Below are 26196 nucleotides of genomic sequence, written 5' to 3' on the forward strand. Positions count from 1 at the left end.
CTTCTGTGTGTCTGCAAAGCAAAATATTTCTGTCATTCATCATAACTGCTTTTCTTCCTTTTCTATATTTGAAGCAGACAAAGCTTCCACGCTCATGTACTTTTGGTCTTCACACAATTCCTTTTTGCTGTTCTCTTGTTCAAAATTTAATTTGTGTCTTGCACTTCATCTATTATGCTGCTTTTGCAACAACAGAGCAGTCTTGATGTTCTGATTTGTACCTTCCTTGTCCAAAGGGAAGAAAAGAGTCCAAGTTAAAGCTATGATTTTCCAACATTTTTCTCAATTTGCTGACTGGATCACACATTGAAAGCTCATAACTCTCAGTCCAAAATGTATGATATGATATTTTATTTATCAGCCCTACTTTTTCAGACTGTCTGTGAGCCTAAGGTCCACAGCAGTGAGAACTTCCAATGGTAGAACTGGTCTGGCATACTGCAGTCATAGCTTGAAGTGCTCTATTTTCTGCATTTCCATCTTAAAACAAATTGATATAACAAATTCCATCATTGATCACATTCCAAATCCATACCTATTCTTGTGTCACCCTCTCTTGCTTAACTCCACTGCTCATGTTTAATAACTATCATCTCTAATGTTGCTGTTCTGCATGCATCACAGAACGCTAGAGATGAGAATGAAAATTTTTCCTATGCAAAATGAAAGAAACAAAGTTGATTATTTTATAGCGCATGTTAAGGCACCAAATATGGTGATCTTAGTAGCATGAGCATGTGTTGATGCAGACTTCCTACTGTTTGTTATTCCATTTCCAGTCTAGTATACTTCTACAGAGGCTGCATGTGAGTTGGTTAGCTGAGTATGTCCTCTGAATAACCTAAGCATCCAACTGAAAAAATTAGTTAACTTTTTGAAAAGGTGATTCTTATTGATATTTGAAGTCTTGCTCAGACACCAACTTAGATACCAGAAACCTCATTTCTCATAGACTGATTCTTGAAAACAGTTTATCTATTTGATTGCAAAGAACTTGTGAAATATTGGCACTACATCAGTGAATGTCAAATACCAATGAGCAAAGTCCTGAGGCTTCAGATCACAAATCAGAATAGTATCAAAGTAGTTTTTATTTTTACATCCTAATTTTTTGAAAAATTTCTTCAAGTTTGGCTCACAAATTAGTTCTGCTAATGCTTGTTTCATGAACAAATATACCAATTTGTTCTTTGAATCCTTTGGGAAAGCATTATATTTTTCAATTTTATGTGAAATACAGTGTGCACATTCATGGGTGGGTATGAATCATCGTGAGTTCACATAGCTTATACTGTGGATCTTCGTATTTTGTGCAGTGATATCATAACATTGCTTTAGCATGACTGGGAAGAAGCTGTGACCAGTTCTACCGGGTGTATTGATACTTTACCATATGACAATGGATCTGCTTCTGTTGCTTTCGTAAGCCATGAACTCCTGTGAACATGATACTTTTCGGACCTTTGGCCCAACGTAACCATGGAGGAGACATGCCAAACTCCTCCTGAAGGCAACTTCTCAGAAATTAGTATGACCCTTTGCAGTTGGTTCCTGACTGGGCAGTACACCAAAGCACATGCACTGAACTGGGGTTCTGGCAGGATTTAAACAAAATATAGTGGTTTCAATTTACACAGTCGTACCTTTTAAATTTCGGTACCAGTCTCAGGTTGAAACTTACCAGAAAATCAAAAGTGAAACAATTTTTTTTGTTGTTTTTAGAATTAAATATTAGACTAAATGTCCTTCTCCCCCACCCATTCTTCTGCCAAAGGAAGGAAAAAAAGAAAAGGAAAACAAAAACTTCAGGTGAAAGTTAGCTTTTCCTTTTCTTGAGCTATTCTGTTTCATCAGTTCAGTACATCTTCAGCCTGTTTTCTTTATTGTCTGGTCCTACATCCAACATCAGAGTTAGTACTTACACATCACAGTATACAGCATGACTAAGTGTAAAGCACCGCAGGATTCGGACACTATTCCTGTAGTTGATTAATTTTACAACCAAGTCTTGGCTTCCAACATGAACCATAAATTCTGAAGACACTTCTGGACTTGAGTTTCTTTTGTTTCAGGTGAATAGAGTTACCAGAGTAACCTAATTATTAAGTTAATGACAATATTTTACAATTATCTAAAAAACTCAACTTCTTTTGCAAAGACTACTTTAATAAAGGGATTATAAAATACAAAAGGGAAAGAGACAGGTAACCTGAGATGCAATTTTGGAATGCAAACTTTTAGTTCAAATGTGCAAGCTCAAACTTAACAAATGTTTAAAATATTTGAGTTTTTCAAACGATGCCAAAATAAACCATGTCTTTTCTAAAGACTACATATTTAGCTAGGCACTGGCAATGTAAATCTTTCAACCATTTCAAGTATTTGTTTAAAAGCTTCTCAGAACACGTGTGCTCCCAACAAAATTGAAGAATGAAATGTTTAGACCACTGAAGCTCAACAGCTGACTTATAATCAACCTAATACGAGAATAACACTGTGGTTTTTCGGACTTGTGAATACATTTTATTTACCAAAGCATGAGAAGAACAAATAGAGAAAGTCCAGTTCTTCAGACCTCATGTGAAATGGTAGAATGATAAGAGTCAGTACACGTAATGCTGCAATCATAGCAAGAACAGTATCAGAGAAACTGCCAGTCAGTGATTTAATGTGCCTCATAGTTTATTCTTGTACATGAGAAAAATCTTGTGGGGTACAAATCAAAAAAAGAAAACTAGCAGCTTTTATTTGGAATTATCCTAAATGAAGAAAATAAAGGCATAGAGAAACCTTGACATTTAGATAGCAAGTTCATTTGTGTATGTGGATTAAGGATGTTACAATTCTTGATCACCTGATAAGAATATTTCTAAAGCCATTTTAATTTGAAAATTAAGGTGAATGAATATCTTGTGAAAAGTCCTGTGATTTGGAATAAATAAATAAATAAATGTTTCTGTGACAACACATTGACATTACTAAACTATTTCAATATGATGGCTTATTTGTAAAAGCAGTTCTAATATTCCCCTACATTAATGATTAACTAATGACTCCTACTTTCTTGTGAATATATTTAAAGAGGAATCAAACTGATTTCATCTACAGGATTCCATTAACAGGACTGAGTTGGCTCTGAACTTTTGAAATATCAGCAGTTTTCCTGACACTAGTATAGAAAACCATGCTACCAATTTTGGGCTGTGGGCTGAATGAAAAACAGTACTAAATGACTAAAGGTCCACAGCTCTTTTCTGTTAAAGTTGATTTGTCACAATATTGTTAATTAGTGAGGGCTTAGGGAAGGCTTACTATGAATATAATTACAGTGCCGAAAAGCATTAAGAACGCTCTTATCCCGAGACAACGTGATGCTATTTACATATTTTACCATGGCATATATCAGAAATGGCTCCTAATGTGTAACTTGCTGCAGGATCATCCAGAGAAATACCCAAAATCTCATGAGGGAAGAACATTTCTGAGTATCTCAGTGCTCTTCAGAACAATCAGGATACTAATGTGACCAGTAATTACAACTGTCATAATCATTGCCTATGGCGAGCCACCTTTTGTCATGAACTGCTGTTCCATCAGGAGGCAAATGACTTACTCCTCCTAGTACATAATCTGATGCAATCTCATCCTTCTCTCATAAATTAGGACAGAAACAAAAATTGTATTTGTCTGTTATATAGGGCAGGCTTCTTTTTCACCTTCAAATCACTGGACAGAGATCAATCAGTTTACAATGAATAAGCTATGTAATAAAAGCCAGTTAACCCATGTGATGATTATCCCCTGTTTTGATAGGTCAGATGAGAACTGCTGCTCCCATTACACTGACAGGCTGCTGGAACTCTCACTGAGTTCAGTGGGGCCAGAAATTCACCTAAAGATACTAAAGGCTGGGCCCGACCTTATTGGAAGCTGTGCAACTTTCACTGTTCACTTCAGTGGGTGAAGAAGCAAAAGTATTTTGATATTAATCACATTTTGAAAACTATCCCAAGATGCATATGTACCTTTTTAGGGGTTACACACCTTTTATACCTGTCACTAAAGGATTTATCAAAGACTGCACACAGAGTTATTAGCAAGGAAGAATTAGAACCCAAGTGTTTCCGAATCTTTGCCTCTCAGCAGAGTAAATTTCCCAAGATCCTTCTCAAAGAAGACAAACATATCTAGCTGAATTTTAAAAATCAATACCTAATTTAATTATGATTCAAAGTCATTTAGCTCAAGGGTGATAAAAAAACATAACTAAAAACCTCATTGAATTTCAGCCTACTTGGTACAAGACAGAGTCAGGATTTTTTTTTTTTTCTCCTAAGGTACAATGTGACATAGGAAAATTAAGAAGCAAAATTATCATCTACTTTTGCAGAATCGAGTATTATCCACAGCCAGATGCTGCCTGGCTGATCCTTCTTTCCTAAACAGAGCCAGCTAACACGAGAGGAGGGAGGTCAAACAATATTGCCGTAAGAAGCCTGCATCATAAGATTAGTTGCTCAGAGGAGAAAAGAATCAGAAGAAGATGGGGATTTCTAGATAAACCTAGGTGAAGGAGGAACTTAGCCCATTCATGCATGGAAAACAAGCCCTGCTTCAGTAAACTTACATTTCCAAAGCAGCAAACAAACTTCCTCATCAAAGCTGTCAAGGAGTAAGAGTTCCTCTTACACGGATAAGTAAGTGGTTAAAAGTTCGATTAAAACTATGAATAACTGTATCATTTTCACAGTGGAGGAAAGTCACCTTATTGTCCTACAGGGATCCTTGCTGGAGCCCAGGCTGTTCAACATACTCAGAAATCACCTTGAAAAAGGGGTTAATTTGGAGATGGTGATGTTTGCTGATGATATGAAGTTGCCACGAATAGTAAAGATGAGCTGTGGGAAAAGATGCAATAGGAACTCATGATATTCAGTGAATGCACAACAAAACAGCAGATCAAATTCACTACCGATAAATGCAAAGCTATGCATTCAGAAAACAGTCCTGGCTTCATATACTCTACGAGGAACTCTGAACTGAATATCATAATTGACAAATGAGGCCTAGAATTATTATAGAAACAACAGACATCATCTGTCATAAAACAAAACCAATGCTAGAAATGATTACAAATGGAGGAGAGAATAAAACATAAAACACCACTATTCCAGCTGATAAATTGACAGTTTGTCCACATGTTGAATTCCATGGGCAAATTTGGTTCTATCTCAGTAAAAACATTGCAGAACTGGAAAAGAAAGAGATTAGAGCAACAAGGCCAATTAAAAACATGAGACAGCCTGTTTACAGGAGACTAAGGCTTCTGTCTGTAAATGAGATAATAGGGGAACAATGTGAAATACAGAGAATCACTAGGGGCACTGAAAAGGTATGAACAAGGAATGGTTCTTCACTGTCTCTTCTAAGACGAAAACTAGGTGATATCAAATTAATCTAGCTGGTTCATAATAAAGAAAAAGAAATACTTCTTCACTCAGTGTATCATTAACTACAGGACTTCTTGCCACAGGACAGAGTAGATACTAAAACCTTAAATGGATTAAAAAATTGGTCACAAAAAAAGCCCTTAAATGGTACTAAATAAAAAGACACCACATCTGGCTTGGAAAGCCCTTAAATAACAAATTGCTGGAGGCTGGAAGACTATTCTGGGGAAGGGTCACTAGCATCTGCCCTGATTTTTAATCTTTCCCAAGCATCTGCTCCTGATCATTGTCAATGTACTTTTGGGGCTATTTGGGCCTTTGGCCAAACATAATATGGTAGTCCTTACATCTTCATCTTCATTCCTTCCTTGGCCATTTCCTTAAATCAGAATTGGTTGAACAGCACCAACAGCTCAGGAGATCTTGTCTGTGCCCTAAGGTTCAGTGATGATAGTAGGGGAAAAAAAAAAAAAAGCAGTAGAGTCTTCCAAGCCCTGGACAGCAGCATACACCAGATAGCTAAGAAGCTGGAAGCTGGGGTTTGACAATGTTCAGATCCAGAAGCATTAAACTTCCCTGCTGCTAAGTGTTTGGGCTAGACTCTCTGGCTGTCTTGAGCACTCAGGAATATTCTAGAAGAGACTCTGGTAAATTTGGACTGAAGGAATGCTACCGATTTCCATGCAAGTGGCAAGACTTGGTGGACTGAAACTAAAAGCATCTTAGATGTGCAGACGATAAAGGTTTAATGCGGAAGTGCTTGGACAGAAAGAAATGCACCAAAATGTCTCCACCAAACCTAAATTAAAGTTTCATTTTCTTCTTCATTCTTCTGCTAGACTAATCCTTCATTACATTTGTAAAAACAAAATTTAAGAGAGAAGACAGCATAACAACACTAAAGACAAAGCAGAGTGACCAAGTGGAAGCCTTAGTAGCTACATTCACTCTGCTTAAGCTGGCTCATCCTAGGGGTAGCTTAAAGCCTCCTGTGCTTCTGAGAGTCAATACTGAATCTGGGCTGCTTAGAGTTTACACTTGCCCTTCTTGAGCATGGTTCTAAGAGCACTGAGCTGACCTCTCTGCTCAACTTCAGTCATGTGCCAAGGACAGGTAGAACACATGCAGGTGTATGGGTCACACACATAATTCTAGGGCTAACTCTGCTGTGTCTGTAAGGTCTGGAACAGTATGTGTGTACCTGAAATTTTTATCCTTACCCTTCTATTTTCCCACCTTCCTGTTGTCTTCTATCCTTCAGCCTTAGAGTTCGCTCTGAGGGCACTTGAGGAGTAAGCAAAGTGGACACTTGGCAGTCTGGCCTCAGACCCAAACTGGATGCTGCTCCTACATCACAGAGTACTAGTTTCTACTTGTAAGAAACAGGCAAAAACTTTTGTAGGAAAGGGATGAGACAGCCATTTTACACTGAAGATGTGAGTTTTGATTCTATAAGGTGGTCCTGAATATTTGAGAGATTTCCTCTCATAGGAATGAACAGAGGAGTGATCAACAGTAATCCAGAAAATTCCCCACTGTTTGAGATACCGTACAATGTTACAAAGCTTTCACACAGCAATATATGAACCTGTTCCTCCAGACACAGCTGCAGTTACTAGTCACAATTGAATGGGCTATGAGTTAGGGGGAAAAAATTTCCAAGACACTAACCAGAGATATTTTTTGGATGTGAGCCTACTTTATCAATTAATATGTTTAACATACAAATACTGGACTGTTTGTAATTTCAGAAATAACACAAGAGATTTAAATTTGGAAACTGCTTTGCAGGATTTTGCACCTGAAGCAGGCAGTATTCGAAAACACGATCAGGCTGTGTCTTACAGCAGACTACAGTCAAGTAACACTGAGAGAACAGACTGTTAAAATAAGCATCTACATCATTTTTCACAGTACATAGTGCCACAATGCATCTGCTTAAAAAAAAATATATGTTTGCAGTGAAATATTTCGACAAATCACAGAACTCAGCAGCAAAGTAGTTAAACATTTATGATTTGATTTTATCTCAGCTTGGAATGTCGCTGGAGTGTCCCACTTCTAACAACTGTTTGCTGAGTTAAGGCTTTAGTGTTTACACAGCGCTGAATGAAGCAGCCTGGTCACCAGATGTGAATGCTTCCTTAGACTACAGCTTTCAATCAGATCACGGTCCTAATGGTCCCTGCTCCAACCTTCTTCCTCAGGACGTCCACCAGCCTTTCCAACCTGAGGGGGGGTGGGGGAGAGGGTGAGGAGAAAATAAAGAAGCTAACGTTAGGAATGTTCTGGCTGAAAGAGACAGTGTTTGCACTGAACCAAGCTGTCCTGGTGGTGGTCACGCTAAGAAACAAAGCAGTACTGTAAAAGACAGACATTAAGGGAAAATGCAGACAACTTACAGAAAACTTTCTAACCTACAACCCAACCCCTTTGCAGTCAGTGATATCTATCAACTCACCTTTTCTTTTTTGTAGTATATACAGTATCTGAGGTCCTCATAAAGAATTAACACAAAATGCTAAGCAGCAATCTTGTTGCACATACACCTTCCTGTGTAAGCAGTACCTTCAGCATTTTTTTAAGAATTTGACTGGTCTATGGCTCCTGTAAAATGTAATACTTGTTCTTTTTCCTTAAAAAATACCCTGCTCATTATTCAATGCTGCAAGATACTTTTATCATCCATTTTATAAATTTATGCCTAAAATCCACATCAAAAGCTTTTTCAAAATGCACGACAAACCAAATTTCCAAAGATGCACACAAAGGTATTTTGAAGGTGGCTTGTATGACTGTTATGTCAACACAAATACAAAATAATTTACCATCTAAATAAGTAGGACAGAGAGATGCCTAATACTCTCTTAGTTTTAATGCATAGGGTATAAGCATGTCCAGCATCTCATTGGCTTAATTTGTTCTTTCCTTTGTTAAAGTATGTAGGCAAACTCAAAGTGCTAAATTTGCCCAGGGTTTTCCACTTGCACACATTTATCTTAAGCACTCCAGTAACCATGTATTCAAGCTATTTCTTCAATTTGTCTATATTTTATGGACTTCTTCAATGAAAGTTCCCCTCCCCCCTCAAAAAAAATAGTTGTATAAAACTAGACACTGAGGGCAGCAGAACACTTTCAGAGCCATGCCCAACATATTATGTACGCAACCTCCACAATAGTTCAGAAGAATTCCAAGTTCAAATAGTTTTATTCACTACTGCAAAGTTCACCATTTATTCTGATCTGAAAAGACAAATTAAAGAAAATATTTTATAACATGAGGAATGCAGATAGGAAATATAAATAACACAGCTTTACCAAAGCTGTAAACTACATTTGATCTAATGGATGCATTAATAATTTCAGTGCAGGAAAACTAGTTAACACATCTTGGATTTATTGCCACAAGTGACTAATGCACACTGTATGTATTGAAACACTCTCATTTTCCAGGAACCAGCAAGCACCATGAAGCTACACCTTTTATTGTACTCACCAGGTGACATAATTCCTGAAAGCTGATTAAGAATTCACCACCCTAAAGCCACCTATCACACACCAGGAAATATATGTGGAAAGTTCAGCTGGTTCTAGTTGTTGCACAGGGACACTAAAGAATCAGCTTTTCATGACTGCCAGTTTCACTTTCCAAGCACAGGTAAAACACTACTCCTCTCCCTCCAGTTTTCCATGTATCACTTTTCTTTCCTTTTTAATCAGCCAGTAACATTTTGTTCTGTTTTTCCAACACACGTCTACTGCACTTGCTCATCTTCATGGAGGCAGCATCCAGACAGTTATAACTTACTTCAGTCCTACACAAGTATCAAGTCAGGGCTTTTGCAGCTTATTTACTCCTGACAGCTTTTCTACATTGGCTAAATTAATGTTTTCTGGATTTTAAATATTATAACTTACAGTTACTGATAGGTCATATTTTCCTCAGACCCTACTGCTGAGAAGTTTATGTATTAAATCAGTTCTTAGTCCATGTGCAACATTTTAGAAAGTAATGACAGATCAGCCCTCGCTCGTAACAGCAGTGAGGACCTTTGACCCTTGGATGTTCAGAAGCATCATTCCAGCTTTCTCAATCACTTTAAACATCACTGGAGGTCTCTCTCTCAGTAGCATCTTTCTTAATGTGCTTCAGGAGCAAATCCCTCTGCTCTGAAACATAAAGGATGGGGGAAACGTCAAATAGCCTGGACAAACAGAAGGTTTGAACTGCAAGTTCTATTGTTTTCTGAGAGACAGCAGAAAAATAGTAAAATCTGAGATCACAGCTTATTTAAACTGCAGTTCAGTTACAAAGAAATGCTGCATGGCTTATGCATGCAGGGGAAAAATAACTTCAACAATTGAGGTGTCTTCAAGGGAGATGTGTTGAGGGTCACTGCTTACAGCCTGTCCTGCAAAGCGCTTAGCTGTGCACCACTCTGTGACCAACCAATGACACTGCACACCAGGGCAGACAAGCTGGTGAAGAGCTGCCCATGTTTGAAGAGAAATACCACTGGGATGAAAGTAGCTGTCTTCTGTTTAGCCTTGAAACTGTCAGGCCTCATTGAAAATAATGAGGCTTAACAATCATAGCTTCTGCTTTTCAAATGAATGATGACTGAAATCATCAAAATGAGGTATTCAGTAGCAAGTACGAACTGTGCAGAGCTTATTTGCCTTTTGTTTCAGTCATGTGTGGATTTGCAAATTTATTTATTCTTTATTAGAAGAAAGAAAAAAAAGCAGCAGGGGATTAAGAAACCATACCTTTGAAAGAGATCTAAACAATAATGTAAAAGAGAAACTGCAACAGCTATTTATAAGATAAAATAACAGAGGACAAAATTCACCCCTACACAGCCACAAGACCCAATATACCACTGAAATCCCACTTAAGCCTACAAAATAATGCTACGGGCTGAACCAGTGGTTAATAACTCTTGATACAGGCCTCAGGGGGCTTTTGGGAATGATAATCCTGGACTCTTTGTTCACCAAGGGTCCAACTCTTCCATCCTGACTCACAATAAGAAGCATTTTTCCTTGTGAGTAATAAAAGACAGCTAATAAGGCTGTTTGTGTAAATGAGGTACTACCTGCAAGGGATGAGGATGACAGAATCACCCCTTATTGATTAATCTTTGCATCAAGCCTGGTGGGTTACTGCAGCAGCTCCTTTCAGAAGCTGAGCATTTTAGCCTGTGGTAAACTATACCTCAAGATCAAAAGTAACCTACAAAAGTATCAGACTAAACAGCAGAATAAGAGGTGTTGGGAATTACCCTAAAGCTCTCAGTTTTTGCATTTTTATTCAAAATATGGAAGACACTGACTTGAAGAAAGCAACTTTTATAACTTTGTGCTGTCATGATCCACCAGTGTAATGCCACCGTATTTTATTTAACTGAAAGCAACACTGACTACATTAGACTGTGTCCTAAGGCACATATTTAGCCAATATCATTTGTCTTTTTGCTATGGTGGCTCTTACATGGAGAGGAAGGGCCTGGTGAAGGAAACACTCCTAGTATAAATTGAACATGTAATATGACGCTATCCTCTCCCAAGTTGTAAGTATGGACATTCATTGAATTTGCATCTCATGAAGGAAGACAAATTCTGGTCTTCTCTTCTTCCAGTTATTTAAGACTGTGTTCTCTTACCTATGTATAAACATCTGGCAAAATGCTTATAGACAGCATATGTTGTTATATGGTGTGCTCTTGCACAGTTCCTAAACATCTTGACTTCCTGCTATGATTTTCAGCAGCTTTATAGATTTCCCTTCACCAATGCTTTTTAGACTACCACAGACTAAAGGAGAGCTAGAAATCTTCAGAGACTATTGTCTCCTTTGAGTATAAATCATTTTGGTTATACAATCATTCTTATAAAACAGACTTGAAGTTCGTATTGACAGAAAAGTTTGTTCTGGGAGCTCGAAAGCCAGCTGTATAATTGCAGAAGTGTTACCTACTGGTTCAACCACTCTCTCTAGTGCTGAGTGCCTATGTGCATTTTTGGCCTGCTCTCTTTCAGGAATTTTGCTGAAGAAACGTAGCTTTAATCTGCAGCTTGGGCTCAGCAAAGCTCTACTACTGCTTAAATCCAAGTAGATCAGTACATCCTCCCACATCGTACCATCTCTGGTCAAACGCTCTCACTCTGAACTACAGCAATGGCCTTTAACCACAAGTTCTGAATATGATAGAGTTATCACAGATTGATCTTCCAGGACATCATGCCTCAGCAATAGCCAAAATGCAAACCCAATGGAAAAAAAAAATCCTTCAAGTAGCCCATGTCCTAATCTACAAGGCAATACAGAGACTAGTCCAAAACAATAGACGGAGAAGTTATAAAAATAAAACCCTCCTGGATTTTGAAATGCTATATAAAGGCTTATAAACCTAAACTATAACCCTTGGTTATCTTTCTAGCAGATTAGATTAGGTGTAGGCTATGAAGATGGCTTTACTTGCACGATTTCTGGCTTCTTGCGGAATGTGTTTTGCTAACACTAATTCCCTTTAGAAGCCAAGCATTTTAAAATATACTAGGTAAATAAAATGCATTGGACAAAAGCATTACAAGCAGCTTAGCAATAGGGCTCAGTGAATAACTGACTGTTCCGTGAGTGGTCACACAAACAAATTCACTTAATTTCATGTCCTAATTAAAAAAAAGTCTTTCCTTTTCCTTTCTTTTCCTTCAGTTTTCCTCTTGGATATATTTCATCCAATCAAAAACAGAATACTTCATTTTCAGGCATTTTCAGTAAAAGTCAAGGAAACAAATGACACAGAGAAGAGAGGTTGCTGTGATACCAGTACTGTTCTCATCCAGAAACCAGTCATTTGGACAGGATTATTTACTCAAAAGGCTGGAAGAAACTAGTTTAATTCTTCTATCTGTACAAGGGAATTGGAGTCCAGCTGTTTCCCTCTTAAGGTAGCAGCACTTTATAAATACTGGGTTCTGGGGTGGGTTGTTTTCAGTCTCAATTGTTGAAGCTGCTCTGCATTGAATAAAATCCTTAAATATTCACTGGACTGAAGCCTGGAATGTGAGGGTATGACCTGGCAGGTGAGTGGCCTATCTACCATGCTACAGAGGCATTCTCCCTCTTACTTCTGTGTTGCTCACTGAATCTTTAATTATTCTTATTCCTGAGTTCAGGTTTTATTTTTGGCACCTGGAAAACCTACCTTTTCAACAATAATAATTTTTGATCTACTCGCTAAAAACATTGCCTGGCTGCATTTAATGGGTCATATACCAGCCTGCAACAATTCCTTCATAAATCTTTCTGTGAAAGACTAGATATGAGTTAGATGCATCAGGCTGCTTCTATTCTGCCTAACAAACTTCCCTCTGCATCTTAGGTGTTTAAGACTGGGTGTCTTTCTAAATGCTACACTGGAGTTCAGCAGTGGTTTTGAACCTGATGCAGGAATTGCTAAGCAAAATTCTATGCCCTGTGTTAGACAGGTGGCTGGAAGGAATGATATTAATGGTCCTTTCTAGCCTTAAACCATGAGTCTTAGACACTGATGCAGCAGCATCGGCTAGCTCTAAATTGTGGTACACCACAGTGTTGAATCTAATTACTCCAGGCACTGCCGCCAATTCCTGCCTGCCCAACAGTGTTTGTAATGTCACTGCAGAAAGTATGTTCCATTAAACTTACAGGCCTTCAATTTGGCAGGGCAAGCCATTCTCCCTCAGAAAAACACTGTGACAAAACAAGCATTCCTATTAAATCCCTTTCAGCATCTTCTCAACCCAAAAGAGTAATTCTGTATATGATTAAACTTAGAAGCAAATACAGCCAGTTGGGCTCCTGACAGCAGACATATTTCAAAATAAACCTGGCTTACACAGGCCTTGGCTAAAATATTAAGCCTTTATCTGTGGTCCACAATAACTAATCTTGTCAAATTGTTTGCTTTCTACCTTCTGTTTGGAAGATTATGAGCTAGCTCACCACTACTATTCACCTTGTGCCATCACTAGCAGCAGGAAAAGTGAACGGTAAACAAAGTTAGTCTGTTTTGACAGCATTTCACTCTGCTTTGTTTGATGCAAACTGCTGCACAAGACAGAATAACACGGAATCAGAACTTCTGCATCTATGTTGGATTTAATGCCAACTTGTGAAAGGTACTGCTGCTTCTTTGCTTTAAAATGCTTTCTCAGGACAGCACACACTGATTTTCTAAAATAAGTGAGCTCATGAAAAAGAAAACAAAACCCTGAAAACACTATATGACCTACAATATATTTATGATTTAGCCCAGGCAGGGACTCTTACTATTGGATGGACCATTCACATCTGATGATGTTGGTGATATTGAAGAGTTAAAAAATGAACAGCAATTGAAATAGAGGATAGATCGACGTATTTAAGGCCAAATGATACCCATCAGATTATTTAATCAGACAACAGAATTTTACCTAACTACTCTAGCTTCAGTCCAACAGCTTATATGCTGGTTTTATGCAAAGTTCACTACTACTACTTGTGCATGAAAAACCTTTTCTATATCTCCTTCCGTAAGCTTGAATTACTTTTAGCACTGACAATTACTGCTCCCAGTCATTTGGTCACAGCTAGTCTCCTTCTTAGAAGAAATCTTGACATCTAAACCTATTCCTTACAGTGATAGCATTTTCACAGTGTATGTGCTGATATAAAAAGGGAAGAAGGGAAGGGTCTGTTTGATTTTCTTGCTAAATACTTCCTAGAACTTTCTGTCATGTGCTTAAGAAAAGCTAGCAATTTTACTTTACAGCTAATATATCTTCACCATAGAAAGTATTTTGTCACAGTACTTGTTCATTTGGAAGGGGGGGGGGGGAAATATTACTTCCAATCAAGTCCTGTCCTTCCCTTTGGTAACTGTTTGCTATCATCAGAGTCATGTATTACAGGCAGGCTCATTCTGACTCTGAACAGTTTCCCACCTTTTTCTCAAGATCAAATCTCAGAAAAACAAATATTCTTTGCTTTGAACACTCACAACACAGAGGGAGGGATGCTCAACACTTGACGTAAAGTGCAGAACTTTATGTAAAAGCAGACATCAGGTCTATGTTGCATGATAGGTATTTTACATGTGGCAAAAGAGTGTGTAGAGAAGTGAGACAACTTGCTGAACCTCAAGCAACCAAGAAGACTGGAAAAGACCCACAAACTTTTTTACATGTTTAGTTTTATGTATAAGTAATCTTGAGCTGAACTGGGTTCCTCATGTGTACAAAAAAAGAAAAAAAGAAAGCATAGGCATAAATGCCTGCAGAATTAGAGCCTGGAATTGCTAGATAGAGAGCCCATCACTCTCAACTTCTTAATCCATGCTCTGTGCCACATCAGCAAGTAATGACTAGCCAGTTCTCCTGTTCTATATCCAGCTGAGGAGATGCACTTCAGAAAATGGAATCAGGACTTACTTTTTGGAGGATTTTGTTTAGTTCCAAATCCCTCTTCAGGAATACTTAAAAACAACATCAAAAATTAATCATCTGAAACAAATACTATTTCAGACCTGCTCAGAACAAACGGGATTCCTGATGAGATGCAGGATGAACAGCCTTGATGCACATTTAAGGATCTGTAGGGAGTGGAGACTCCAAATAACACTCTCCAATAAGAGACTCCAAAAGTATCAGCCTGAAACCACATTATACCTTTCTGCACGTTTCAAACAAGCCCTCCTTGTAAGGCCAGGTCTGAACTTCTTAGTAGCCTATTCCAAGCCAATCCCACCCCTTTTGCGCATGTTCTAGTCCAGTCTCATTTACAGTGAGTTTGCAAAATCTCAAATACTAACATACTACCCAGGCTGTTTCTCAGTGCATCCCACCAAAGCACAACTCTGGCAGACTCCTCTTGATATCATAAACAATAAAGACAAGACTGGCTTTTTTCTTGATTCCACAGATATTCTACAAACCTGATGCAGACTTGCTGGCTCTAGACAGCTCTCAGTTATGTTCTGCCTCCCTGAGGTGGTTCCACTCCGGTGACCAACAGCAATTCAGAGCTTGTGGAGAGAAAATTCCTTCATGTAAATCATCATCAAATCCCTCCACTATACATTAAAATTCATTCCTTTTACATAGGTTTGACGTATTTCAGTAGACTTTCCTTCCTGGCATAATTGACGTGATGTTGCCCAAGCCAGAATGAGTTCTATGGCAACAGAGGGATCAAGCAACAATAGGAAAGGGTTTGGATGTAAGAGAAAAGCATTTAGTCAAGCTCTCACTTGCGATAACTCCTTCATAATGGGCCTAGACTGGTAACTGAACTCTCCACCCTTCTGGTGTAATCCAGTATTATCTGTCTAATCTGTATCTTGTCCACAGACTTCTCCTGGATTTAGAGTGACTCATACATAGCTACACTTCTGAAAAATATTTCTAGAAAAAATAAGAGCAGCCTTTCCTCAGTGATGGACAAAGAAAATATTAACAGATGAAATATTCTACCTCCCTTAATGTTTAAAAAATATAGATAGATGTTATTAGCATTAAGCATGTCTCTTATGGTGATCTTGGCATGGGGTCACATTTGCAGGGGCAAAACCAGAACATATGCTTAACTGTTCATTTGCACACAACAAATCAGTTTTTAAAATACCCCTTGAGCATTAGCACCCAGACCAAAGTGTCTTCTACACATGCATAGTGCTCCTTAAAACACTACATAGACTTTTTACTAAGTTATCAGTCATTTAAGGCCACTAACATAACAACAAGCTTTCACACTTTTAAGCTTCAGTAACCTTTTCCACTATCAGGCATATACACCACCCCTGAATCTCCCCTGCGCCATACTGTCAAGACAATTCATATTAATTTCTTTTGCACTGTCCTTCTAAGACCATTTTGTTCCATGCTCCCAATAGCCCACTGGGAATGAGCTTTGGAGTCAATTTTCTCTCCTCCTGCTCCCGTGAGGTCAAAGAATTCTTGAACAAGGCTGAAACAGGAGAGCAACAGTGGACCTTCTACTCAATTTGAGGACAGATTTAATTTTTCTGCACTGGCACGCTGGCAGACTCAAGCCTTGGTGCAATTCTGCTTGGTAGTGACATGGACAATAAGCTGTAGTGGAAAAACTTTTTAGCTTCCGCTGATAAAAACTTAAAAGCGTTGGCTTTATGCCAAAATTAATAAAATTCTTTACATGCTTAGAGTAAAATATTTTCTCAGTGTTTAAAACTGGAGACTTGTGAGATGTCTTCTGTGCTGAGTTCCCCATTTAGGATATCCCTTTTACCAGATGCACAGCTATTACATCCTTGAAATGATTTATATTATTATTTTACTAAATAAAAGATAGAGGTGATTAAAAAAAAAGATGTCATATGAGAGACAGAATACAGTGCTAAACAAGCGTGAATTGTAAAATACGTATCTTCAATATCTGCAATGTCTTCCATTCAAAGGCTAAATTCTGATACTTTCTGTAGGCAAAAACTCCATAGAATACAGAAAACATTAGAAAAATATAGAAAATATAGAAAAATAGAAAGAGAAAAGATAAAATTACATCCTAAAGATGCATGCCGTACAACAACTCAATGTCTAGATCTTTATCCTTCCACCTACCTCACATATAGCAAAAAACTATAACAGGAAAGCCAAGCAACTTGCCAATAAAATAGTGGCAATGACGGGGTTAAAGCTGTTGTTAGCTTTCATATCTAAAAACACAGTTCATGTGGTCCACAGAGTTCAGTTCTCCACGCAATTCCATTTAAAAAATTAGTAGCCATATGAAAAAAATGGCTATTTCTTTAATGATTCAGTATTAGATTAGAAACATGAATTGTAATTTTTTACTTGGAGACCTAGCTCAGTAAACGCATGCTTAATTTTAAGCAGTGAAATAATTTCAATGATTTCAACTTTGCTTAAAAATAAATGCTTTTGTGGATTGGGTCTGGTCAGTAATTTCCATTTGACACTGTAAAGAACTATTCCATCAATTCTCTAGAAATTTATATGTAATTCAGAAGCTTCAGCAAGTCTGAGATTTTTGCTGAGCTTCTTCACATACATTTACAGTATTCAACTTTTTGCATATGCTGAGAAACAGTATGAGTATTAACAGAAAGAACCGCAATTTATTTTTATGCCTTCAGCCAAGCCACAAATAAATGACTCTTGCAAACAAACCAAATACTATTTAGTAACGGCAATGTAAATGCCATGGATTTATTTTATTTGGATATAAAATATTAAAGTAAATGATTATTTACTGTGACACTCATTTTTTTGGCTTAGAAAAAAAAAAGCAAGTTTCAGAAAAAGCTTTCCTGTCATTCTTCAAGGAGCACTCAATTTGCTTTTCAAAGATTATTTGATAATTTGTCATAGCATGGTTAACTATATGCTCACAAATACTACGTCAGCATGCTTCTTCCTATTGGGCAAACAACTCCAAAATCTAATTTGTTTGTTATTGGTCTTACTGAATATTAGTCTTTGCAAGTCTGGTTTACACCATTTATGTTAACTATGCCAACATTGTGATTTTGTTCTGAAGTATTCCACAACAAGCTGATATTATACAATACAAGACCAAGAGCTAGCTGGTCCAGTTTACTGAGTATACTCAGTGTATTTTGCTACTGATAAATCAATAAAACCATGTTGTAATCTACAAACTTCCATCTCTGTGAAGCAGCTATAAGCAAACTGTAAATGAACACACAGGTCAAAAACTGGGATGCTGTGATTATATTGACTCTGAAAACATTTGACTTTCACAGAATACATTCTAGTGTTTGACAGAACGAAGTTTCAGCACTGCTTATATTTTCTTGAAAGACTGAGATGATAAATATTCAAATGATGATAAATATTTGTGTTTATATTGTAACTACCTATACTTTAAGAAAACAATAGCTGCACTCCAGTCTACAACTTATAGAGGTTAAGTAAATGTAAATTATAGCTACCCAAAGAAAGTAAATATCTGACTTGGATTGTCTGCTAAATTCTGCATTCTTCATCCATATGAAATTCCCTGCAGTCAGTGGATGTCCTGGGTGTGCAAGGAATGCACAAAAGACTTATCTGTACTTTCCTTCTGGCTGGGATTTCCTGTCTTCATTCTGCTGGGTACACCACTGAACATAATGCTAGCAATGACCATAAACTGTCAGATGCTAAAGGCCTCACTATAACTTATGACACCTAAAATATCTATAAAAATGATATTCCATGATCTGCCCTGGCAATATAATAGATTACAAGTGTATGAGACTTTTGGTACAGATACGATGAACTGATCTATTAAGGGCAATCTTAAAGTGAAAAAAATTAACAATCATTAGTACTACAAAGGGTCTTAACTGTAGTAATTTTGAACATTGCCAAATCTGTCTTTCAGGACTCCAGTTCTCAGAATGGGAACTACAGCTCTGAGTGTGTTCTACACCTACGCGTTCTTCCTCCAGCGCACACAGAGAGCACTACAGCAACTTGGGATGGCATTTGTAACAAGTGGCACAAGAGAAGGGCACTCCTAAACTAGCCAAGTAGGATTTTGTTGTTGTGGTTTGTTTGTTTGTTTTTGTTTGTTTTTTATCTTAGCCCATCAGTTTATGTGTCTTCCTCCAAGCTGCCAAGAGGTCCCCAAGTGGCCCTTCTCTAAAATGAATCTGAAGCTACTTGTTTCTTTTTAAGGTGACAAACATAATGGTGGTGCTAGCATTCCTCCTTTTTAAAACAAGTATAAAAAATTGCACTGCTTGCCAGGTAGAGCATTCAGCCAAGTAGAGGAAAACTTGGTTTTAACCCATGTCTGTGACCTCTGAGGCAGAAAGATCTTCTCTACTTCTCATTTTGAAGATGTGAAATATTACTACCTGAAGTTATGATTCTGTGGGTGGTGATCAAGGGCACTCACTTGGAAAATGAGAAATGTCATTTCCAATACTGTCTTCATATTTATGTTCAGTAGGCATTGGATAAAACTGAAAAAAGTCCTAAAGGAGAGGATCAGATCTCACCTCTCAGAGGTAAGTAGCCCACTCAGTGCTCTCTGATCCAAAAGCCTGCTTTATTTTCTGCTGTGTGGCACAGCTTCAGCATAAGAAAAGGACAGCATCCAGGCCAAACCTGGGCAGCTAAAACATCCCCTTGAGACATGGGAGATCTGAATTAGGATTTCCTCAGACAGAAGAGGAAACTCAACTCCTTTCTGTCACATCCTGGATGAGTATGCCCACTCCCAAACAATTGCTTAGAAAAGGAGGGAGGGACACAGACGCCAAGGAAACTTTTGAAAGGACATGGCTGAGGTCACTCTGCTTTGTGTGGATCTCAGCAAAACCCTTGTGCATTACTCTGTTTAGCATATGTTTCTGAATCTGTCTCTCCAAAGAAACTGGGCAAAAAATGACAAAGTTGATTGTTTTGCATTTTTACAATCAGAAGTTTTCCATTTATGCTAACGTAAGTCCTCTCTTCCTTGGGTCAGGAAGTAATCGGTATTAATGGTAGGTAGCATCAGCCATTTCCTCTATCACAGTCTGTAAATTCTAACTGGACTGTAACTTGGAGTATGCAATTCAAATTGGCAGGTGAAGTGTTATCCAATTAAGATAATATAAATCAGTGTGAAAAATATATTAAAGTTTTGCAGAAGTGATATATTTCCTTTTGTACAGCATGAATAATACCTTAGACATACCAAGGGAAACAAGATCTGCCTAGTGATAGAAAACATTGTATACCTCGAACAGCCCAGAGAATATGCCACAAGTGACTGAATTTGTTCAACTCACCTCAGATTTGGACTCCAGTCCGATATATTATTTCCTCTATAGAGTGAAATCAATTTTTGGTTATAGCTTTGTCGAGTTCCTCTGAAGTCGAACATAACCTCACTGACTTACTCAGTTCTTTTACTAAAACAAATAGGTATCTCTACATGACTTTATAATTCATGAAGCTACCATGCATACTAGTGCAGTCCAAGGGGAATTTTTTTTTGGGAGTCACTGGCTTTACTACAGAGCTTTAAGCACCTAAATAAATTCTGTCCATACTATGTACTGCTTTCCGTATCACACATGACTTCCTTCACACATTTCAATTAGTCTTAATTCCTCATTAAACTTAATCCCTAAAGCAGACCATCTCCAAACCTATTGCTCCCAAATCCAGTAATTTCATACTGACTGTCACTGCTACTATAGTTAATGGTAATATATAGTTAATGGCAATATTTTCATATATGACATGAGATGATTCTTACTAGGGTTTTTGTTTCAGACTTTCTTATGTTCCTATTCATGCCTTGCATGCCAAAGAAACTTTGCATCAGCTGTGCTACACTCTGCAGAATTCTTTGGGGTATGTGGTAGTTTTGCGTGTCTGGGAATCTTCCATCTGGCTAGCGTGGGTTTCCTAAACACTATAAAACCCCGCCTGTGGAGACTGTGGAGATCTCTTATGGGCCCCATGGAGCTCATAATCTGCTTTTAATCATTGCATGAAGCAGCCAGCACATCAGTCCTCATCAAGCAGTTTTGTTCCACGTTGAATCTCCTTTAAGAATTTCTGATCTAGTTCTGAAAGTCCCGAACTATTGTTAATTTTCACTGGTATCTTAGACTGCTACATGAGTTTCCTCCTTCTCTCTCCCATCAGTTTTCTTCCATACAGACTCTCAAAACCATTGACTTCTATCGCTTGTTATAATAGTAAAAGATTATTAGCACTTTGCCCTCACTCAGCTGTCTTTTGAACATACACACCAGCATCTGTTTCACAGTAAACTACAGGTCAGATCCTTAACTGGGACAAATGAATGTAACTCAGCACAATAGAGCTAAGCCAATTTACTCTAACTGAGAAACTAGCTCTATATTTACATTCTTCAACAAAACATCAGAATAAACTTACCATTTCAAAATGCCAGCACCAATTAAATTAATCCCTCTATGATATTAAAAGATTACCAATTATTCAGCCCCCACAGAAATTCACAGCAGCAGACAGCACAGTGCTTTTCATTAAAAGCAAAATCACTTTTGACATCTGCTAAATTATCTACTGACACAAATCAGTGAAACTATTAATATCTACAAAGTTGTACTTCTGGTCTCCAGTAGTTAATGTGTTGATCTAACATTCTCCATAATATATTTTTGTAAGTAAAAAAAAACCAAAAAAACAAGCAGTCTAGTTTTAATAGTGGAGTCTGAACATCTGAAGGTAGTATCTTAATAAAATAACTCAAATTGCATTTAGTGTTTTGAAAGATGAAAACTACAGAAATTTATCTCTAAAATTTAAAATAAACTCAACCAAGTTCTCTAACATTTGGTGGTTCCTCCAAAACAAACAGCGTTGAATCCTGGTGAATGTACAACTTATTTCTTTCATGCAGTGCTTCTGCCTGCAATTTCTAATTAACTAGCTCCATTCTTATTTACAACAAGTGACTGAAAGTATAGAAGCTACAATGTATACTTCAACTAAATATACGTAGGCATGATTTTAAAGGGGGGATAACTAGTTAACAACATTTGCATGGTACAAAGCAGTTCAGTCAGTATAATAATTCAGAAATCTTACTTTTAGTCTGTTCCCCACATAGCTGTGCTGTACTGAATACAATTTGTACATTAAAGATACCATGTTTGCAGTTAAAAATCTCCAGGGACTTTAGACCTATATATAAAGATACTCATTTTACTCTTTTCTGAGACACTGACCTGTATCCTCATTTAAAAATGAAAACCACATCTTTATGTTATTAAATCTTTGTTTTGATCTATTAGTATTCACCAAAGTGCCATTTTATACAACCCCACACTGAATAGACAAAGCTGGAGGTAACCATCTGCAGCTTTAGAGTCTGCGTTTGAATTGATGAAAAGAGCTTTGTGTTTTCATTGCCAAGTTTGATTCTTCCAGTCATTAGACATTCCCCTCAGATCGCATCAATGAAGCGGACTCTCTTACACCCATGTGTTAAATTCTCTTCTCCTCATGGTTTCCTTTGCCAGCTATACTCCAGAAAGACTACTGGGTCTAAGCCACATTCTTCTCACAGCTGTGTTAAAAAAGAGCATCAGAGCGTCTTCCCAAAACCCATATGTGTATCTGGTCAGTCCCCTGTCGGAGGGTCATCTCACATTGTGGTGAGATTATTCAAAGATTCTTTCTTGTTCTTGAACTACACTGCTCAGATCATTCTGGGGAAGATTAGACCCTCCAGCGGGCACTGGAGAATGTCCTGGACATTGATGTGAAATGCACACAATTCCTGCACTCAGAAGGCAGATTTGTTTTACTTGAAGAAGAAGAGGATTCTAGCCATTTAATAAATGCTCTGTCCTTATTTTTTTTCATTTTTGTATTCTTTTCAAATATGTGAAATGCTGGTAAGAACACTTTGTTTTTGTCTGTCTCATTGGTGGACTTGTTTAACAGCATCAGCTAAGAAATGAAACTAAGTGAACAAACTATGAAAGCACAAAAAGCATGTTCAGAAATGCTGGAGGGAAATTCAGGACTACTCAGAAATAAGTGTGCTCCACTAACAATGAAAGTTAGGTTGCCAAAAATAAAAATATTGAAGAGGTAAAGCAAACGACTGCTATTAAAGGTAATACTTCTTTTATGAGAGACAATAATTTCCTCTAGTAAAATTATCTACTTCTCCACAAGATAGCTTAATTTCCTCTTGTATTTCATCAACTGAAATATTTTATCCACATCTACAACTTCCCTGAATTCCTCTTCAAAACAAACAAATCCAAAATCAAAAGAAAAGATCTCCTCAATAAACAGTTAAGGATAAAACAAGTGACAATTTCCATTTGACATCACTTTTATATTTTCTTTGTTCATAATAAGAACTAATTTGGCAAAGCGTACAAGCAGTATACTTACCACATTTGTGCTTATTTTCATACATGTATATTTTAGTGTTGCATTATTATTTTGTGGCTCTGTATTTGCTTTTAGAGGTTTACATAGAAATTCTATATGTACATCCTCTGCTACAAACTTACATACACAAGCTATGCGAGTGTCCAAGCATGACAGTGCTCACATACACGGAGCTAAACTTTACTGAGCTAGAATCATCAGACTGAAAGACAAAATCAAAACCTTCAATAGAGAAACTGCATTAAAATTTCTCCCAGCTTCAAAGCTATTGTTCCTGGAAAAAACACATCAAAAATGCCCTCAACCTTTACTGATAATTGGCTAATATTGATTTGGTATTACACTGTAACCTCCTCTGATCTTACTGACATCAGTAGCCACTCCTCAGTCCCAGAGGTTCCAGCAGGAAGGACAGTTTTAAAATATCTTGCTTCTTCCAGTTCTTGCTGGCAGAAGCACTAATTAATTCGCAGGCTTTTCCAGGCACCTTCTCCAGGTCAGCCCCATTTCCCTTTTGGGGCTGCACCAGCTGGCTCCAGGCTTCTCCAGCAGGACCAACTTGCAGGGGGCCTGTGGCTCTGTGCCAACACTCCTGGTGAATTGTATGCCACTGCCCTAATCCTTTGTTTGTAACAGAGAAATATAAACAATAACTAAAAACATTGAAAATTATAGTCATAGTAATTCTACAGAATATGTCGAAAATATTAGGTATCCCACAGATTGTCATAATTTCCTACTGAATACGTATACATATGTGTATATGCACACTCACATATAACAGTAAATATATATATGCATTTACAAACACCGCACAGTTAAAATTTGCTTTTTGCTTTATAAACTACAATATTGCTCTCTTCAAAGTCAGATATGTAACCTCTCAATTTTTTTAAAACAAAATAGATGCACATAAAAGCTGCTAAAAGCTCTGTGGCCACACTCTGACCATCGGTATTTTCTCTTTCACACCACCACCCCTGCCGGGATTGCGAATCATCTTCACAGGCAAGAGTACACAGTTGCAATTTACTTATCACACTGCAATGAGCTGCTGCGAGATGTTCCCTCCACTTTAGTATAAACAGAATTTTACTATATCCAAGTTCACTATAGGCAGATTCCAATATATCTCGCTTCTGGCTCACAGCTGCTGTTTCATGTGGGATGGGATCCAGAAATTTTTTAGATGCTTTGTGTCCCTATGCAAAACACAGGACCACTGTTCTGACTAGGATCTCTCACTGTGAAAGCAACAACTGCAGGTAAGTTCCTTATTAGATACACAAATGGATGAAACCATGGCAATACCTGGAGAAATTACATCTCTGTATTTCAAACAGCATATGATACCAACTGTAAGCACTGAAGTTTTTAAGAACATTTAAAAATTTCTTCAGTGTTGTCAAAGAACAGATTATCAAAGGCATAGCCAACACTAGCAAATGACACAGATTCCCAAATATGCAGTACACTGTCTCAACATTTCAAATTATTCCAATTGTGTCCTTTCTTTATGAAGTTTGTAAGTATTTTTATCTTTTGATTTTTAACTTAGTACATTATTCAGGTATTTTACTGACTAATACAGAGAAAATGCTTTACATAGCTGCTAAAATACTTCCCTCATCTGTGTCGGAACTAAATTTTACTTGGTCATTTTTAAAAAAATGGTAAATCAAGAAGACAGATACTTTAGAACCACATTTTGGCTATGAATTGCAGCGTCCATTTTAAATTACAATAAGCACCCTTTTAAGACAGTGCTAATAATTAATATTACTGCAATTAATACCAAGAAGCCTTTCAGCTGGCAAGTTTTAAAATTGTCAGTTCCTTTTTGAAATGTAGAACATCCTACATCTTCCAAATAAAAAGCAAAGCTAACAAATGAGTTCCTGCCTAATTGCCAAACACTGATTTGTATGAAGCAGTTGAGGTTACAAAGAAATTGGGAATTCTCAGCCCGGTTTCCCTGCTGATGAGTAAGAACTGTCTGTGTAGTTCTCCCAGAGGTGTCAGAGGAATCTCTATAGTGCCACACAAGGGTTCTTAGCTCAAAGTAAACACACTTTCCACAAACTCAGCTGCTTAATCTGTTTGCAGGTTGAATTATAAGATGGGGGTGGATGACTCTGGGTGCTGGGAAGACGCGCAGAGCATTTCCACAGTTTCCTGATAAAAAGGGCATGCTATTGTCATCAAAAGACTTCACCCAATTGTTTAATTTTGCTACAGGCACAGTGGCCTGATCTCAGCAATAATGAAAACTAACCTGATCAAAATTTTCCCAAGTAGTTGAGCATACTAAATTACATAAATTCTTTTCACTATACCAGTCTATCATCACTACTTTAATTCAGGTTGTGACTGCACTTCTATTATAGCCACTCTGGTTACACGGGATTAAACAAGACCGTTTCCCTGGAAAAAAAAACAACCCAACCAACTTCACTTCAATATTCCCAGTCTACTGTTGGTAGGTGTTAATAAATGAAATGAAATGAAATGAAATGAAATGAAATGAAACAACAACTTTAAAAAGTGCACAGAAAAGATTAGCTAATATTATTATTATCATATTAGTATAATTTAATCACAGCACGAATTACTGATTTTAATCACTAATTTATCAAGAAATCCAGTGATTTGCTGTGTATATACCTGGAAATATAAACTCCTTAAGCACAGCTCAAGATTCCTCTATACCACACAAAGCACACAGGCAACACTCAATACATAATAAATCAATATAAACAGTCCATATTATCAAAACTATATTGGAAAGGGACTCCTAGATATGCTTTAATTAT

The 26196-nt window shown here is 37.4% G+C and overlaps 1 protein-coding gene across 5 annotated transcripts in view; it reads right to left on the reverse strand.

Annotated features, from left to right (window-relative positions):
• Positions 1–3320: 3320 nt before the first annotated feature.
• MIPOL1 (mirror-image polydactyly 1) overlaps positions 3321–26196 on the reverse strand; it is a 197764-nt gene continuing 174888 nt past the window's right edge. For all 5 annotated transcript variants that reach the window (XM_026120291.2, XM_064512345.1, XM_026120285.2 and 2 more), the window contains one exon: positions 3321–7679. In XM_026120291.2, coding sequence (XP_025976076.1) covers positions 7613–7679 — 67 coding nt within the window. In that variant the 3' untranslated portion in view covers positions 3321–7612. The remainder of the gene's footprint in view (positions 7680–26196) is intronic.

This window comes from Dromaius novaehollandiae, chromosome 5, assembly GCF_036370855.1.
Source record: "Dromaius novaehollandiae isolate bDroNov1 chromosome 5, bDroNov1.hap1, whole genome shotgun sequence".
NCBI classification, from domain to species: Eukaryota; Metazoa; Chordata; class Aves; order Casuariiformes; family Dromaiidae; genus Dromaius; species Dromaius novaehollandiae.